At 49.7% G+C, this 17,555-nt stretch overlaps 1 protein-coding gene across 1 annotated transcript in view; it reads right to left on the bottom strand.

The window, feature by feature from the left end:
- Positions 1–17,074, bottom strand: part of foxn3 (forkhead box N3) — a gene marked incomplete in the record, with an annotated part of 26,652 nt that extends 9,578 nt beyond the window's left edge. The window contains 3 exon segments of the mRNA XM_067243580.1: positions 1,687–1,823; positions 13,302–13,928; positions 16,902–17,074. Of these exon segments, the coding sequence (XP_067099681.1) occupies positions 1,687–1,823; positions 13,302–13,907 (743 nt within the window).
- Between the last annotated feature and the right edge of the window lie 481 nt (positions 17,075–17,555).

Raw genomic sequence — 17,555 nt, 5'->3', positions numbered from 1 at the left:
ATGAGTGTGTGCATGCATGTGTGACTCAGCGTGCAGTGTAAAAAAACAAAAGCCCCCAAAAACTAAACACAACATGCTATAAAAAGCTGCATGCTGTTCAGAGCCCCAGTGGCCAGATAAACACTTTATTACATCCCACACCACCGCGACCCGCCATCTGGACCAGGGGGGAGAGAGAGAGAGAGAGATACAAAAGAGATACGTAAGTGGAGCTGCAAAATGGAGGGACAAAGCAAAAGGACCACACACACATACGAGGTTTCGAAGCCTTTTTGAAGGAGCTGAACTCAGACGAGTGCCTCGGTGTAACTTCCACCATTTGATTCTGTGAAAGGAGAATCTCCATGTTGTTCCAATTCTCCCCACCGTGAGAAATATCTGATGAAGGAAGCTGCTTTAAGGCGACCTAATTCAGCCTCAATGTGTAGGTGTGTGTGTGTGTGTGTGTGTACACTAGCAATGACACTTTACCGCTGAATGCTAGGGGAAACTGGAGCAGAGCCGCTGAATGAAAAGAGAAGACAGCGATCTCTACGAGTGCACACTAACCTTACACACTTGCAAAGCAAATGAACAGACTCTGCGTGAACGATTGTCTACACCACACACACACACACACACACACACACACACACACACTCCCATGTTCTTCCCAGAGACACTGGCAGCTCTGCGCCCTTGCCCGGCGCTCTCCCAACTTGTCCGATTCAATTTCCTCTTTTTCAGAGCTACGTCTATCTCTCCCCCTATCGCGCCCCCTCGCTCACTCCGTTCCTAAACCTCTATTTGTTCCATATCCTTTTGTTAAGGATGATCTGGTACTTAAGGGCTGTACAGTGAAGCAATTACTCTGACCCTGCACACTCAGCTGCCCTCCAGCCGCACTCGACGCTGGGGCCTACAGAGTTCTGCGTATCCGCCACACACACGCACACACACACACTGCGTAATGGCATGCGCACTCGCAGCCACAAACACACACGCGGAAGCCCCAAACTTGCTCACACTCGTACACAAATTCCTGCAATGAAAAGGAGAAACCGTGACAAACTCCAGAGCCTCTCTTCTTCTACAGCATCTTCCTGAACTCCGTCACTCCCGGGCCTTATCTCGTCTCTCCTCGCGCCCACGGCGGGCCCATTTCTTTCCCTCCGCACACCCCGCCACCTAGGCTCCAACCAGGGGGAAACCACCTCCACTCTGTCTCCCCTTCTCTTTCCTCCATCCATCTCTATCCCCCCCCCCCCCCCCCTCTACTCTCTCTCCCCCACCTCTCTTCCTCTCGTCCAATCCCAGCCCGCTTCTCTTCCCGTCCTCTCCGTCTCTCCCCTCCCGCTCTCCCTGCCTGGCCTGGTATGGCCCAAGGCGCCAGAGCTAACCAGCGCACACTTGGGGGGTCGTGTCAGAGGAGCGGAGCCCCGGCAGGGGTGAAGGATGATAAGGAGCACCGGGAAAACTAACCTCGTCTGTGTGAGGAGGTGTGCCTGAGTTGCAGCTCATGTAGCGCATGCCTAAGGAAAAGCCATGTCTATGTGGGTGCGGGTGCGTGTTGTCTGATATTCAAGAGGAAAGCTGTTTGTGTGCGTTTCCCCCACTGCTCGGACCTGGGGTGAAGAGCGTGTGTCGCTTCTGGTGTGCGTGAGGAGGGGGGGGTGTGTGTGTGTGTGTGGGGGGGGGGGGTCTTACCTTTGATATGCCTGAGGAGAGGTGGGCGGGGTGGAGTAGACCTGGGCGTGAGGATGATAGGGCGTCTTCTTCAAAGCCTGAATTAAATTCTGCCTGTACTCGGGGTCTATACACCACAATGACCCTTTCCCAATACTCTGTAGACAGACAGACAAAGACAGAGAGAGACAGAGAGAGACAGAGAGAGAGAGAGAGAGAGAGAGAGAGAGAGAGAGAGAGAGAGAGAGAGAAGGAGGGAGAAAATAATTAGCAAAATGGACAGTTTTTGTTTGTATTTTTTTTTACATTTGCAGTTCAGTTTATTGTTCTTCCAAGGACCAATGACACTTGTCCTTTGCGAACATCTACTGGAAGGACACATCACACTTTGAATGGCCATGGCATTGATGTTCAGAGGCATTGCACAGGTGAAGGATTCGGCAACGGCAGAGTGCCCCATCTCTGTCAGATGATCTATCCATCCGGCCAACCATCCAGTCACTCGTGTGTTCGTGGGGCTTTCTCTGCCTCGTTTTCCCCTCCCTCCACCAGAGCCACTCGGTTTGTCCTTTACCCACATCTTTGCTTCTGTCGAGCCTCTTGACTCTCACCCTCTGCCATTCTCTCCTCTATCCCTCCATCTAATCAAGCCATTCCACTCTCCTTCCTAGCTTCATTCATGCAAAACTGTCCTCTCCCCCCTCTCCCCCCCCCAGGAGAGAAAGGGAAGGACCAGACAGGACCGCTCTTCCTTCCCCCCCCACTCTCTCTCTCTCTCTCTCTCTCTCTCTCTTTATATCTCTCCACTCTTTCTCTTCTCCCTCCATAAAACCTTCCCCCCCTAAGCATTTGACTTTCCCAAATGCGTTTGTCACGCCATTAGAACCAGGTGAAATAACCTGTCAGACAGATGTCATCTCTTCATCTCTCCTTTCCAACTCTCTCTCTCTCTCTCTCTCTCTTTCTCTATCTCGCTCCATTCCTCAGCCCCTCTCCATTCCACCTCAGAGGGCTCACTAATGATTCGCACGGTCGGACAGATAAGAGTGATTCTAGTCCCTTTAGCTTCACGTTCCCCGTGTCACCAGACACACCTCACGCTCTGGGTCCCCTGTGGCTGTGTGTGTGTGTGTGTGTGTGTGTGTGTGTGTGTGTGTGTGTGTGTGGGGGGGGGGGGAGTGCACCTAGGTTAGACTCCTCAGGCAACACTTGATTATGGGAAATGAGACGGAAATAAAGTGATAAAGCTGTCTACCTGTAAAAGAAATACAAAAAAATACAAACAGACCGGTGCAAAATAAGGACTGGGTCAGAAGTGTGTATATGTGTGTGTCTGATAGACTATGAATACAAAGGCATGCTTGTCGGTCTGTGGGCATGAGAGTGTCTCTATGTGCAATATGATATGAATATGACAGTGTTCCTTCGTGTGTGTCTGTGTGTGTTTTATAGACCACGTCCGACGCCGTCAGCACTTTTCTAAAGGCGGAAGGTGGAATGATGCGCACTGGGGATTTTAAGAAAGGTGATGTGGAGAATACCCAATGAGAGTGGACGGTCAGTTATTCACCGGCGCGAGTCAGAGCTGAAAACAAGCTGGAGCCGTGCGGGGGGCGCAAACATTCACATTATCGAGCGATCGCTCGCACATGAAGTCAAACCATTTTTTTTTGGTCCTTTTTCCAAAAATTCCCCTTTCCCTCTTCTTCCCCTCTCACACGGATTCCTGGTACGGTTGGCAGGCTGTGTTGTGCAATAGGAATGACCTTGGGATCAGTGCGGTATCAGATGGCCGGCAGGTTGGGCGTGCATGCGCGTTGGGGGTGGGGGGGGGGGGGGGTAGTGTGTTGGAGAGACGGCTTGGCGAGCGGTCGGACTCAGACGAACTAGCGGGAGCACGGTTACGGACCTTGATTTCCTCTGAGCCGATCGCGTCGTAGCGCAGTGGGAGGTGGGCGTGTGTGTGTGGGCGTGCGTGTGTGTGTACGTGCGCGTGTTTGTGAGACAGAAAGAGCGTATGCGTCTCGCCCCCCCAAACATGTACACAGTGTGTGTCTCCGTTATGTGGCGTGTGTGTGTCTACTGTACGATGTAGGTGTGTGTGTGAGCACGGTGCCTCTACCAACGCCTGACCCTGCCATTAGCAGGCAAACACAGATCAGTGCTGGGGTGAACTCCAGTGAAAGTCAGCCACACTAGACTAGCAGCTAATAGTGACCTTGAGGGGGCGGGGGAGGGGGGGGGGGGGGGCAAACAGGGGAACTGTGCTGTCCCTCTTGTAGTCTACACCAGGGCCAGTCCACTGAGAGCCGCGCGGCCTTTGAATGTGGCAGCGTAGCTTGACTCTGGGCGGTATCGACCGCTCCAGCCCCTCGCTCTGCGCACTTAAAAAGGTTGAAAGGGATTAAGGATCGGCGATGTTAGCAATACAGTAATGGATACGACTGTTCGTTTTCTGACAGGATGGTGGCGGTGTGTGTGTGTGTGAGTACATAAGACAACTTGATTCTTCTGGTTTCTGACAAATAGAAAGAGGCGTTGTAAAAAGAGAACGTGGCACCGTGTATGTTTGGAACATACTGTTCCCCCCAAAGAAAGGATGTTCTTGGTTTGGTTGGCGTGCATGCATCAAAGTCAATCATCTCTCATAGAGGAGGATGACAAGATAGACTATGACCTTCCCCAAGGAGAACTGGAGCAATATCAATATCAAAATCAGGTAAAAAAGCAAGTACGGTGTGCAGATAAATGCTGAATAAATAATCCCAAAAAAGGTATTTCGGATCCGAAATATTACGAAAGGACAATATGAAACTCAATACAAAAACCAAAAAAAAAAAAAAAAGAATAGTGTAAACATCTACAGACACAAACGATCATATTCACACAAAAAAAGCCACACACACACACTCTCTAGTCAGAGGGTTTCCAGTATCCTGAATCTTTTATGGGGTCGGTTCAGAGTAGTTCAGAAAGGAGAAAATATCCCATTTCAAGCAGCAGCTATGTGGGTGGTTATTTCGGGCTTGGGGAGAGGCATCCTCTACCTAATTACACTGTCAGCTTTCCATCAAGGACTGCTTTAAGGCCGCGTCTGAGATTAAGGCCCAAAACTGTAGAGGGCCGTGAAATGTGATACTCTTGGAAAAATGCAATCGTTTAAACCGCTAAAAGATGAAAAAAAAAGGACGACACCCTGACAGCTACGTTAACAAGACTGGTTTGTGTGTGTGTGTGTGTGTGTCTGTGCACATTGGTGTCTAACTTGACTACTGGAGACCCACAAATCACCCCCTGACGGTAAGGCATTACACCCCCAAGAAACATCTGCAACATCTTTCTCCACCCAACACGCTTCTCATACCTGCAGATAACATGTCCATAGAAAAGGAATATGACTTGTTGTTATTCTAGTTGGCTTCAAACAAAAGCAATCAATTCTAATTAGTGGAGGCTCATAAATTGGGACATGGAGGGAGGGGGGGGGGGTGTAGGGGGAACGCCGCAGAGATGGGACTTTAAAGACTATTTCAGTGATGGTCATTAACTTCTGACAGCTTTAGGTAGACTCCAGAAGGATTGGGTTCACAACAGAATATCAATTGTGCACCAGTGTTCTATGAGATTGCAGTCCGGCCCATAAAAGAAATATTGGAAGTGCGCCATAGTATAGGGATAGTTTGTGTGTGTGTGTGTGAGTACAGCATGAGCACCTGAGCGCATATGTATTTGTGGTGTCGCCTGCCAACATACGGTCGAGTACGCCAGTGAGTATGAACTACAAGTGCATGCCAATACGCATGCATGCTTTACATGCTTTAGCCGTTTGGGAACATATGTCTGCGTTCATGTGGGAGGTACAGCAACACGCTGCGCATTTTGGAAGTTAGCAGAAAGTGTTGTGCAGAAAGTGGTGTCGTGGTGGGAGGGGGGGGGGTCTGTTTGCCTGCCTAGGTGTCGTGTCGGAATGCACTCTGTCAAGTGGGTGTGTGTGCAGCGTGTGTTCCATGTGTGGATGTGTGTTTGTGTGTGTCCGAGTAAAGCTATATGAAAGCCCTGTGGCGTGTGGGTATCAAGGACACAGCCCTCCCCTGAGGGTCGCTGTCATTACTAACTGCTGGACTCTGGCCCCAGCCGGCGGATTATTCCGATCAGCCTCTCTGAGAAAAGAGGGGTGGTGGGGGGGGGGGGGGGGGGGGGATGAGGAGGGAGAGGGAAAAAAAAGGATGGAAAAAAAAAACGTGGCTTCGCAGACTGGAATTCCAAACGTTGGGTAATCAGAGAAAATCAATGGGCTTTGGAGCACTTTCCCTTCTGATTTACGCCCCTCTCGACTCGCGGGGCGAACGCCCGACCTGAGCCGGAGACGGCAGTCGATACGATCAGAGGAAGGAAAACGGAAAGAGAGAGAGGAAGAGTGGAAAAGAGGAGTGGGGAGGGGGGGGGGGTCAGAGAGAGTACGGGGGGGGATGAGGAGAGGACTGTTAGGGGAATGTAAAGGAGAGGAGAGGAGGAAGAAAGAGAAAGAAAGAAAGAGCGAGAGAGAGAACGAGAGAGCGAGAGAAAGAGAGAGAACGAGAGAGCGAGAGAAAGAGAGAGAGCGAGAGAGAAAGAAGGGGCGGTAGAGGTGGGAAGGGGGTGGGGGGTTGAGAGACATTGTGAGCTAGGTAGCGGGGGGAGAGGGGCCCAGAGGAAAGGGGGGGGGCAAGAACAGAGATAAATGGCAGTGGGGCATGGTGGTGTGGCGGAGGAGAGCGGGAGAAGCGGGGGGACGGATAGATGGATTACAGCGGTCTCCAAGGCAACAGGCATGCGACGGGGAGAGCGTGGAGCGTGTGTGTGTGTGTGTGTGAAAGCGGGTGTTTGATGGTCTTGGCAGAAGGCTCTCTCTCTCTCCCTCCCTCCATCCCTCCCTTCTTCTGATGACGCATCGCTCCATCACACAGGCCCATCCAGCTAATCCTATCAACCCCCTGCGCTAAATAACACAGCCCGCTATTATGAGCCTCTGCTTTCCCTCCTCTCCTTTCCTCCTCCTCCCCTCATCTCCCCCCCTTGTTCCCTCGCTTTCTCGGTTAAACAGTGAACATGTGGAATTGTGAGGAGAAAACGTTGGCCCCGAAGCAGAGAGGGGGATTTGGAGGGGAGGAAGACGGAGAAAGAGAGAGGAAAAAGAAAGAGGGAGAAGGAGAGCTTTGGGTCCCTATATTTGAGTTCCTTAATTACACTCTTTCATTCCCCCCACCCTACATTTTACAGGGAAAACAAAAGGGAGGAATCTCAGAAGACTCTCCAAGCACTGAGCCGGGATAGACTTTGAAGACAAAATTATAAAAAGCGATGAAGACAGAAAGAGAGGGGGACAAAGAGAGAGAGAGAGAGCCCAAAGAGACAGAGACGAGTGAATGCCAGTTTTTCTGAAGGAATTGGTCTGATGAAGAGCACTTAAAGCCACCAAACTTCGTTTCTGAGAGCGGCTCGGGGGGGGGGGGGGGGGGGGAGTCTGAAGTCAGAACTTCCTCTCGCTCTCTCCTCGGTCTCAGCGCCGTGTGGAGAAGCGGCCCAAGCTCACAAACGAGTTCGAGCAAACACGCGGCCGAGTGCGGCCGACAGGTGAAAGTGAAAGATGCACAAACATCCTGAAGGCTAAAGACCCGTACACACACAGACACACACACACACACACAACCCATGAGCTAATATGAGGGCTACTAAAGTCAGCAGGGCACCACCTTTGCCCCATCACACCCCAACACTGTCTCCAGCAGGAGCGTGGGAGACGGCAGGGTCGGAGAGGGATGTGAAGCATTAGCATGGCTAATGGCCAATTAAATCTTAATTAGGGATGATCACCTTTCTCGGAGTAGAACTATCCTGAGGATGGATCACGGAGATGAAGGGGCAAGGACGCCATCAATCTGGACGGGTCATTCTCCGAGACGACGGTTAGAATGCGTGTGTGAGAGACAGAGAGCAAGAGAGAGACAGAGGGAGAGAGAGCGTGTGTGTATGAGTGCATGTATTTGAGAGAGAGTGTGCCTGTCTGCCTTTCGGTCTTTGCACCGTTGGACGTTTTTTGTTGGTCTCTTCATGTTTAGGAGCGAAATCCAGGTTCAAATGAACCCAGGCAAACAATCGCCAAGTCAACAATATAAACTGTTACCCCCCCCACCCCCCCACCCCCACACACACACACACAAACACACACACACACACACAGACACACACATGGGCATGGGACAGCTCACGACCATCCGCAGCCTTGGCACTCGCACACAATGTTGGTTCTCTCACAATTCACCTCCCCTGCCGAGGTTTTTTCACGGCCAATATGGCGTCCCCCTCGCTCCCAGCATACGGCCTGGGGGAGGTGTGAAGAAAAGAGATCTGGCAGTGCTTCTTCTTCCCAAAAAATCTCCTCTCACAGAGAACCTCAAGGTTATTTCATTAAAGTCGTCACGAAACCCCCGACTCTTTAACTTTGTGCTTCACACGGTCGACTGTGCTGTAACAGGGTGATGTGGAGGTCCAGTCTCAAAGACAGGAATGTTAAAACAAAATCGATATAGAAATGTATCCATAGACAATGACTGGAATTGCAGGATAGTTTACGAGTAGACGTTTCATGTTTTGTTAGCCGAGATGGCAAGGGGAGGCCTGCACTGCACACTGGTGGGATTAGAGCTGGGTATGACGTACCAGCAAGCCCTGACCACTTCAACAAACAAAAAAAGACGTCTTAGTTGCTGGAGAATGCATGCATTGTATCCAATGCATACAATGCACAGTATACGATGGGCGAGAGAGACTGTAGCAGAGTGAGATACTGAGATTAGAGAGAGAGAGACAGATACTTTTTTTTGTTAACCACAACCAACAAGATGGTATGCTGACAAGCTACAAAGCACCCCTACACGTTCTTCTACAATTAGCTGGATGTGTCACTGCAGAATTCCTATTCCAGCTACGGGGACATGAAAGCACAAATGAAACACTTATACAATACAGAATAGTTGGTTCTGTTCAAGTCTCTCTCTCTCATTAGAAATTCTTTTTTTTTATTTTTTATAGCGCATGCATTCCCCCCCGCAGGCCCACTAACACAAACAGCCAATATTTATAGTGAATGTGTCCTACCCGGCATCGTAAAAGCGAGGTCTATAAAACTGGGCAAACTGCTTTGTCGGAATGAACTAGATAGGCTGACTCACAGTGCAGGATAGTAATTTCCAATTTTTTGCCCGAAAAATAATAATAGAATAAATACAAATTGGCGTTAGTCACCAGTCAGTTCTCAGAGGCATCAGTCTAGATTTATCTGCGACAAAGTTTGTTCTTGTTCTCGTCGTGGTCGTCCTGACTAGCTCCGGGGGGGGGGGGTGGTGTAAGAGCACAGACACAGCGAGGTCAGGATGCTCGCGCAGGACGACGACTCCTCGCAGACAACTGGATTTGACGGTGGGGTTTTCATCCTACTTTGTTTCTGTCTCCTGGGATACACTATTTAAGACTCCAGTAGCATCTTTGAATGTCTTTAAAAGGTGTGAGACCATCTTTAAAATATATATAAATAAAACAACCCAAGACCAAAAAAACGTCATCAGTCTCACTTGGGGGATAGAAGGACAAAAGAGGAAGTAGTGTCTGGCGGCACAGGAAGAGGACAGCTGCTGACATGCAGATCATGTGACAAAGCGGTGCCGTGGTGGGGGGGGGTTGCGGCGGGGGCTGTCTATTATCGATCGCACTTGTTTGCTGGTTCAGCATATCTCAATGTCCTTCGGACGAGACAATCCTATTGGAAACCCAAGCTGTAGATCATGGGAAACAGGGCGTAACCTGTAGCAACCGCGTCGGAATGGGGTAACCCGTGGCAACTGAGAAACAGGGGGGGGGAGGAAGCGAGAAAAGTGATTTACGCTAACCAAGTCAACCGGCAGTAACTGGGAAAAGCCAAGGTTATCCAAGGACGTTGACATTCAAGGAGGATGTGGTAACTATGGCAACCGAGCCAAGACATCTAAAGTATGGCGGGGATGCCATGACCCCCTGTTAACCAGCACTGAGAGGGTAACCCATGATTACTACATTGGGGCAGGGTAACCAAGGGCAAAACACAGGATTACATTACACATCCATCTCTATACGATGTGATGTGTAGAAAAGAGAGAGAGAGAGAGAGAGAGAGAGAAAGAGTTGACAGGGTTGGGGCTACAAGGTCAGTGGGAGGAGCCAGCGAATGTGCGTGCTGACACCAGCTCAACCTCCCAGGCCAACATCTGTCAGGAGCGGCCAACATCTGGCCAGAGAGCACAGCTGCAGGCAGGGACAGAGAGAGAAGGAGAGAGAGAACAGGGGGGGGGGGGGGGGGGGGTGCAGAGAGAGCGCTGACGGTCAGGGTGCAGGGTCAGAGTGGATGATCGGGGACGTGCGGGGCAGAAAGAGCAGCAGGGGGTTGTGGAGGAGGGGGGGGGAGGGGGCTTGAAGGGACGAGGTGCCTCGGGACCCAGGGGGTGCAGGGAGGCCAGGCGCGTTTGACTCTGGCTGGAGCGGCCAGGGTGTGTGTACAGGTGCAGGTGCGAGTGAGTCTGTGCAGTCATGGTGTGTGTGTGTGTGTGTGGTGTGTGTGGTTTGTAAGATACGTGTGTGTCAACGCATCTGTTGGTCTGAGTACATCCACATGTGTGTGTGTGCACCTGCGCCCGGTTACCTGAAAGGACTACCCTGTAGTGCAGTAGAGCGGGGTCTTAAAGCTGTATGGCGCTGAGCTAAGCAGTAAGCCCACCCTCCTCCACAACCTCTGCTAGAAAATACACCAGCTCTGAGCAGCTAACACACACACCAGGAGTTGATGGGGGGGGAGAGACATGTGTGTGCAGCTATGTGTGTGTGTGTGTGTGTTACCCGCCGGTCCCCCCCTTCCCTGTTGGACATGGTCCCCTCTGTAAATAATTAAACCGCTGAACTCGTACAGACTGACGGGGCAAACAGACAATGTTATTACAACGTTAACAAGTCCCCCCCCCCCCCCGTCCCCCCCCCCCACCATCACCCGCACTCCACAGTCATTATCCACCAGGCCCCATTCATCTCAATGACACTCGGTCGCCCCCGCCAAACAATAGAGAGAGCCGCGTCGATGCGGGCACGGCCGTGAATGAAAAGGTACGCGGAGGTGCGCAGACCTTTTGAGGGAGTTTGGGGAGTCTCTGGCTTGGAGAGATAGGGTTACACCTGCAGAGACATGCGCGTTGGAACTCTTATGTACACACACACACTCACGTTCCGTGCAGCACACACACACAGTCCAATTACAGGCACACGTCACCTGACACGTCTGACAACAAACAAGATGGCAGAAAAAAATGTCTCCCGTTTTCTCTTATCTTGTACTCTCCATGTGAGTCACTCCTTCTTGATTTGAGCGTATTTTCTCGATGCCGGCGTCTCCAGTACTGAGTAACAGATGAATGAATAGCTGACTGAATAGCTAATGGAATCCGACACAATCATCTCACTCATTCATTAAATGAGCTAATGGGGAGATATGAATGGGATAGACCTTGAATGGAACGTTCAAGACAAAACGGCCGAGCTCGCTCTAGTGTGTGTTTGTGTATCGTGTGCATCCGTGTCCTATCAACACCTCAGGATTGGTGTTGTTTGGGTAACGCTGGCCCGCAAACAAAAAGACAAGAGAACCGGGGGGAAAAAACGACATTGTGGAAGATCTTGAAAGGCCACAGACACGATAAGACATTTTTCAAGAGGAATTTCCGTTTGATGGTTTGAATTGGATTTTCCTTATGGGGGAAGGGGGAAGAAAATACTTCAAAGACAAAGAAAGTGGCTCTGTCAATCAATTCTTTTTAAAATATGGAAGAAAAAAAAGACAAAGAAGAAAAAGAAATACTTCAAAAACAAGTTTCCTTTTCTTCTTTTCTGAAGTAGGACACACAACACTTCGGATTCTCACAATGTTTGAGGTGATTCCTCTGGCGCGAGCAACAGTTTGAAAGTGCATTGCTGAATTGACTGGGCAGAACATGCAATAACATGGACCTACGGAGATAATGGCGAGTCAACGGTCTCCATGAAGGTTAGTGAATGTGTGTGAGGGGGGTCAAAATGCCTGTTGACCATCAGGAACTGGATTTAGCCGCAGTGCGTGCGGTGCGGGGGGTGGAGCGAAAATACCGACGCATGCAGGGTCGAGACCCGGTCAGGGGCGGGACAAGAGTAGGAGTTTACAGGGATGACAAGCACACGAACCAATGGCTGTGATCCGTAGAGTCCCATGTAAACGTGTTCGTAGATCCTGATAGGTTGTCCCGGCTGGGCCAAGCGGGGAGCATGAGAGTCTGGGGCCGGCGTTTGTAGGGTTAACATGGCAACAGGGTACTTTTCGGGGGGGGGGGGGGGGGGGGGTAAGGGCCAAATCAAGAGGGTAAACACGGAGTGTGAATGAATCACACTTGATGTGCTGATGCTTGGGTGTGTGCGTGCGTTAAAGAGAGCGTGTGTTTTGTTCATAGGTCAACGAGATGGCACAGGTCAGGCTGGGGTGTCTGGCAGCAGCTTCCCTTTTCTTGCAACACACCCACACACACACACACACACATGGGTGTATGGCCCAGGCATGCAGTCCACAGACATATCCTTGCTGTAGGTGCGCTGCTCGATGCCTAAATACACAACAGCACTTGCACTTGCGCACCAACCTGGAACACTGAAGCCATTATACACAGGCCCTGCAAGACAGAAGTGCACCCAAACACGCACTCCTCCCTTGCCCGCACACACACACACACTGTACGTTGCCACATCAGTTTCTCTGTTGCTACAGCAACAGCTTACTTTCCGTGTCAATTGCAGTTGTTGCTATGGAGAGTTATATACAAAAAAATATACTTTGCAGCACAGCCCAGGAGCAGATGGCAGTGAACTATGAGTCACATGGAACGGCTTTAGTGTTTGACACGCATGCAAACACACAGACACACACACACACACCCAATCTCCCCACGTATATTCCCGCAATACAAGCTCAATCAAAAACATCTGATAAACTATTACCTAACCCTTCAACAAAATGATCTGAATACTTCCGAGGGCCGGTCGACTGACTCCGAATTATTACATTCCTCTCAACCATGCAACACAGATGAGGGCTTGCATCACACGGATCCTGGGATTGTGGTCTTGTAAAAATATGTAAATGATTCTCTTAGGGGTGCTGCGGTGTCCTACAGGTTAAGTGCCCGTACCACTTTGGCTGAGGCCTTGCCGCCACGGCCCGGATTGTCTTCCATGTCTTTTTCCTACTTTCACTGTCCATTCAAGCATGGAAATGCCCAAACATATTTTGTATTTATTTAAAAGTATTCTCTTATTAAATAAATACTGCACACAGCAGAAGAGTCAATAATCGGGACACTGATATGAAAAGCTCTACAACAGATGGGAGCTTCTGTCTCTCCACCCCACCTCTCACTGATCAGCCGTGTGCTTTCAAAATAGTCTGAAACAAACGCACCTTTTCGGATTTTCCGCTCGCCCTTCGGTTTCCAAATGGGCCTGGCTGATACTCAGGTGTGTGTGCAGCGTGTGGGTGTGCACGTTTCGCCACTCCTTACCTGACTCCGGTCCTTATCCACCTTCCTGAAGCACTTGTTCAACGACAGATTGTGCCGGACCGAATTCTTCCACCCGGTTGGCGCGCTGGCGAAATACTGAAAGTGCTCTAGGATCCAATTGTATATCTCCTTGACGGGCAACCGCTTGGAGGGCGCGTCTTCGATGGCCATGAAGATCAGACAGCTGAACGAGTACGGCGGCTTGCAGTTGGGGTTCCTCTGGGCGTCGTACGGCAAGTCGGACGGGGCCGGCGAGGGCGGCAGGCCGTCCTCGTCGCCGTGGCTGCCCCGGTTGCCCGCCGACTCCCCGCCCACGGGGCTGACGCTGCGCAGCACGGGGTCGCCGAAGCTGTTCAGCAGGTCTTTGCTCTCGTGGAGCCAGTTGAGGTTGGTGAGCTCCTCGTCGTCCATCCCGCTGCCGCCGCCGCCCTTCTCCAGCTTGACGGCGGGCGAGGCCAGCGGGACGGGCAGCGCCATGTCCGGCTCCTCGGCCTCCTGCAGCGCCCGGGACAGAGAGCCGGCCTGGTAGAACTGGCTGAGGCTGGCGCTGGCCACGCTGATCCCGCTACCCTCAGGCTTCTTGCTGGGGGGCATGACTGGACCCATTCTGACAAGCCGACGAAACTCCTGTGAGAGAGAGAGAGAGAGAGAGAGAGAGAGAGAGAGAGAGAGAGAGAGAGAGAGAGAGAGAGAGAGAGAGAGAGAGAGAGAGAGAGAAAGAGAGAGAGAGAGAGAGAGAGAGATGAATATTAGCATTTCTGTGGTGTTTTGACTTACTATTGAATGTTTCTGTGTTGTTCCTGTGAATGAGACTGTGTAGGACGTAGGAGCCAGAAATAATTGATTGTTTTGTCAATGCGAGTTTCTCTCCACTTTTCGTGTCTGGGTGGGGAAAGACACGGAACAACGAATGTGAAACAGAGGAACCAGACAAGTATGGACCTAAACTCTCAACTCTTGGCCTTTAGTTGTTCATTTTGTATTCCTGGAATGAAACGTTGGGTGTGTGTGTGTGTGTGCCAATAACTTAAGTGATCAGAACAACCATAGAAGAGCATCGTGACTCAGGTTTCCTTGCTAATGATGTCATAGCCCAAATCCTTTTATGATTTTTCCAAACTGGCCGGGTGACATGGTGTTTACCACAAACACCACAGCTGAAACCTGACTCCTTCAAGTCTGAACTTATTTTCAAGTTCCATCACCCAACCGCCCTTCCGACAGTATGCAGCGCAACACAAAAAACAACACCATGAAACACATATTTTACTCCCATCACTTCTGCACAAAACCGAACAATAGAATGCCTCTCTCTTTATCCATCAATCTAACTGTGTAGGAATGTGGGGTATTCCAGACGGAAAGTTGTGGGAAACCAAAAGTAACTCGAGCTACATCTTCTATGCTCTATGACAGTGAGAGGCACTCACAAGTGTTTAACCCTGCAGTCATTTGTCATCCATCGGTTGGATTCTCTTTAACTCTCCCTCCCTCCCCTCTTTCCTCCAATACCAGTTTTTTTTCTTCCTTAATAGTGATATAGCAACATGCTGGCACTCGAATACACTCCAAAACACACGCTGTCCCCCTCAAGCACATCCCCACCGGCTTACATATATTCATTTCAAGTTTCAATGCGAAGCAATCCCACTTGAGACAGGCTCTCAGGCACTTTGTTGTTTGTATTTGTGTGTGAGTGTGTGCGTGTGTGTTTGCCTGCACGTACGGGTTTCTAGAGTGTGCATACAGTAGCCTACTTTCGGTGACTGTCAACCTGAAGTCAAACAACCAACCAACACACCTGACCTGAACATGTACACACAAACCCACACATACTCCGAAAGAACAAAACAATCCGAGGCCTGCCTAACACAGGTCATAACCTTACAGTAAGCAGACAGCAACCTTCTAAGTTCTGTGTCTTTATGATTTATTCACTCACAGCTGTCACTAGGCAGAAGCTCAGGGAGTGACTCACTCGCCCGCTCCCCTCTCAATCTGTCTCTCCTCGCTCCTCTCTCTCTCCCTTCTTCTTTCTCTCTCCTGCTCCACAGCCTCCTGTAGCCTCCTCTTCTCACCCACTGTACATCTAATTAAGGTAACAATCCTGTTTGTATGGCTTAATCCGACGTTATCTGTGGTTTCCTTTTCACTAAAGCGTCCCCTGGAAATGAACTACCGGTCTGTTATGAGACTGTTAGCCCTGTTTCATGTTTCTCAAGGGGCTGATGGTTTTTACGCGCCACAGTAAACACGGATGCCGGTGAACCTTGGTTTCTTTTTAATGAGAGACTGTATGGGAGTGGATTTGTGGTGGGTTTGTTTTAGAAAAAGTCAAGTCACACAGTCAATGAGACATTCATTTGGTTCATTGTGGTCCTGGGTACAGTGCGTGGTGTTCCCCTCCTCGACCACACCAACTACAACTGCCTGATTGTTGAATGGAATAATAAAGCCATAATTTAACCTACTAAAAGTGGGGGCAAGACATTTCAACCGCCAAAATCTCTTGTCATTCAGTGTTTTAAGTTGAGGTAGGATCATCAGTGACAACCGATCCATGCAAAAAAGGAATTCTAATAAAAGTAGGCTACTTTGCCAATTGACATAATAGCCTAAGCCTAATTTTTGTTTACTGAAAGGGACTGATGACAGGCCTAACTCTTACCTACATCTCAATACTGTATTGAATTTCAATAACATTGCCGAGTAAGCCAGCAGTCATAGCCTATGGATTGTGAATTCAAGTTTTTGAGGTGGAGTAATACATATAATGCACCTAGAAATGATAACTTTTTCATACGAATAGTAATGCGACTGCAGGAGTCCATACGGGCGGGAAAGGTAATTTAATTGTGTCGTTGCCGTGACAACCCTAACCCTTTGCTACAATTGGGTCTAATGAGCTCAGCCGTCTGTATTCCCGCGTGACCACAACATCATCTACAGCTACAGCATCATCTAGTTCTACTGGAGATTATAGTAACTGTAACATGTAACGTTAATACCGTAGGCCCAACATCTTATACTTGGCTGTAAACCTTGCCTACGGAGTATGTTGCCTGTTGAAATTACAGGGAAATTAAGGGGGTATAGGTTGTGTGCCAAACAAGAGACTAAGCAGTCAGACATCAATAGGTGAAACTGAATGAGCACACGGTGATATTTGTTTACATATGGTACTGTTAATGTTACTGGTTAATGTAAACGTTGTTAAACATACATACTAAAAAAAAGTGCAGTGGTTAAAGTAAACCTGACCGCTGGGACGCTGCTGAGACATTTGTACAGCGCAATAACATTAAGGTCAGGAGAGGAAAACAACTTCGTAGCCTATGCAATGCAGTCTCTCCGTCCATAGGAGCATTTCTCTCACGCGCCCATAGCCTACATATAAAAAGCGTATATATACATATATATATATATCCAGCCTAGTCTCCAGTGCTGATGTAGTTCATACTGCATTTCAAGCTCAAGTAGTTGTGGTAAACAGAGGCTACAGTTTATGACATAGGCGAGTTTATGACTCGCTTTGGGTATGCTCGCAAATCTTTGGACAGGCTAAAGAATGCAACAAACTGAGTCGTTCCATGCCCTTACCGATCAGCAATTCAAGGTGTTCAGACAGAGCACGTCTTGGGAACTGACGGGCCTGAGTAAATTCCATTAAATCCCTCCATAACAATGCCCAGCCATATTCCAAAACAGCCTGGGATAAGTGAATGTAGTAGTCCGGTCAGAAATCATAGCGCTCTGTCACAGCTCCGGTCGGCTCCCTGTTCCCGATAGCGACATACAGCCGTGTGCGAGCTTCCGTTCAAGCGATGGAAAAGAACGACTTGCTCGTCAGCAAATGAGAAGTGCGCACATGACCACGGGGGCGAAGCAGAGAGGGCTGGGCTGCCCCTCTCTCTCCATCTGGCTCTCTCTCTTTCTCTTTCTCTTTCTTTCTCTCTCTCTCTCTCTCTCTCTCTCTCTCTCTCTCTCTCTCTCTCTCTCTCTCTCTCTCTCTCTCTCTCTCTCTCTCTCTCTCTCTCTCTCTCTCTCTCTCTCACACACACACACACACACACATACACGCGCACACACGCATAGATTCAGGAGGAGTCATTTGGGGCACGTTTGGAGTGTAGCTTAAACGGGGATAATGAAATGGTCCTGTCAGTTTTAGGACTCACCAGCTGTCCAAAGACATCAACATTTGTTTTGGATAAGGAGGTCGCGACTGCCAGAGAGGTGCCGTGAGAAGTTTCC

The sequence above is a fragment of the Osmerus mordax genome, chromosome 9, assembly GCF_038355195.1.
Source record: "Osmerus mordax isolate fOsmMor3 chromosome 9, fOsmMor3.pri, whole genome shotgun sequence".
In the NCBI taxonomy this organism is placed as follows: Eukaryota; Metazoa; Chordata; class Actinopteri; order Osmeriformes; family Osmeridae; genus Osmerus; species Osmerus mordax.
Note: the sequence above shows the minus strand (reverse complement) of the source record. Positions and strands in the feature narration are given on the sequence as shown.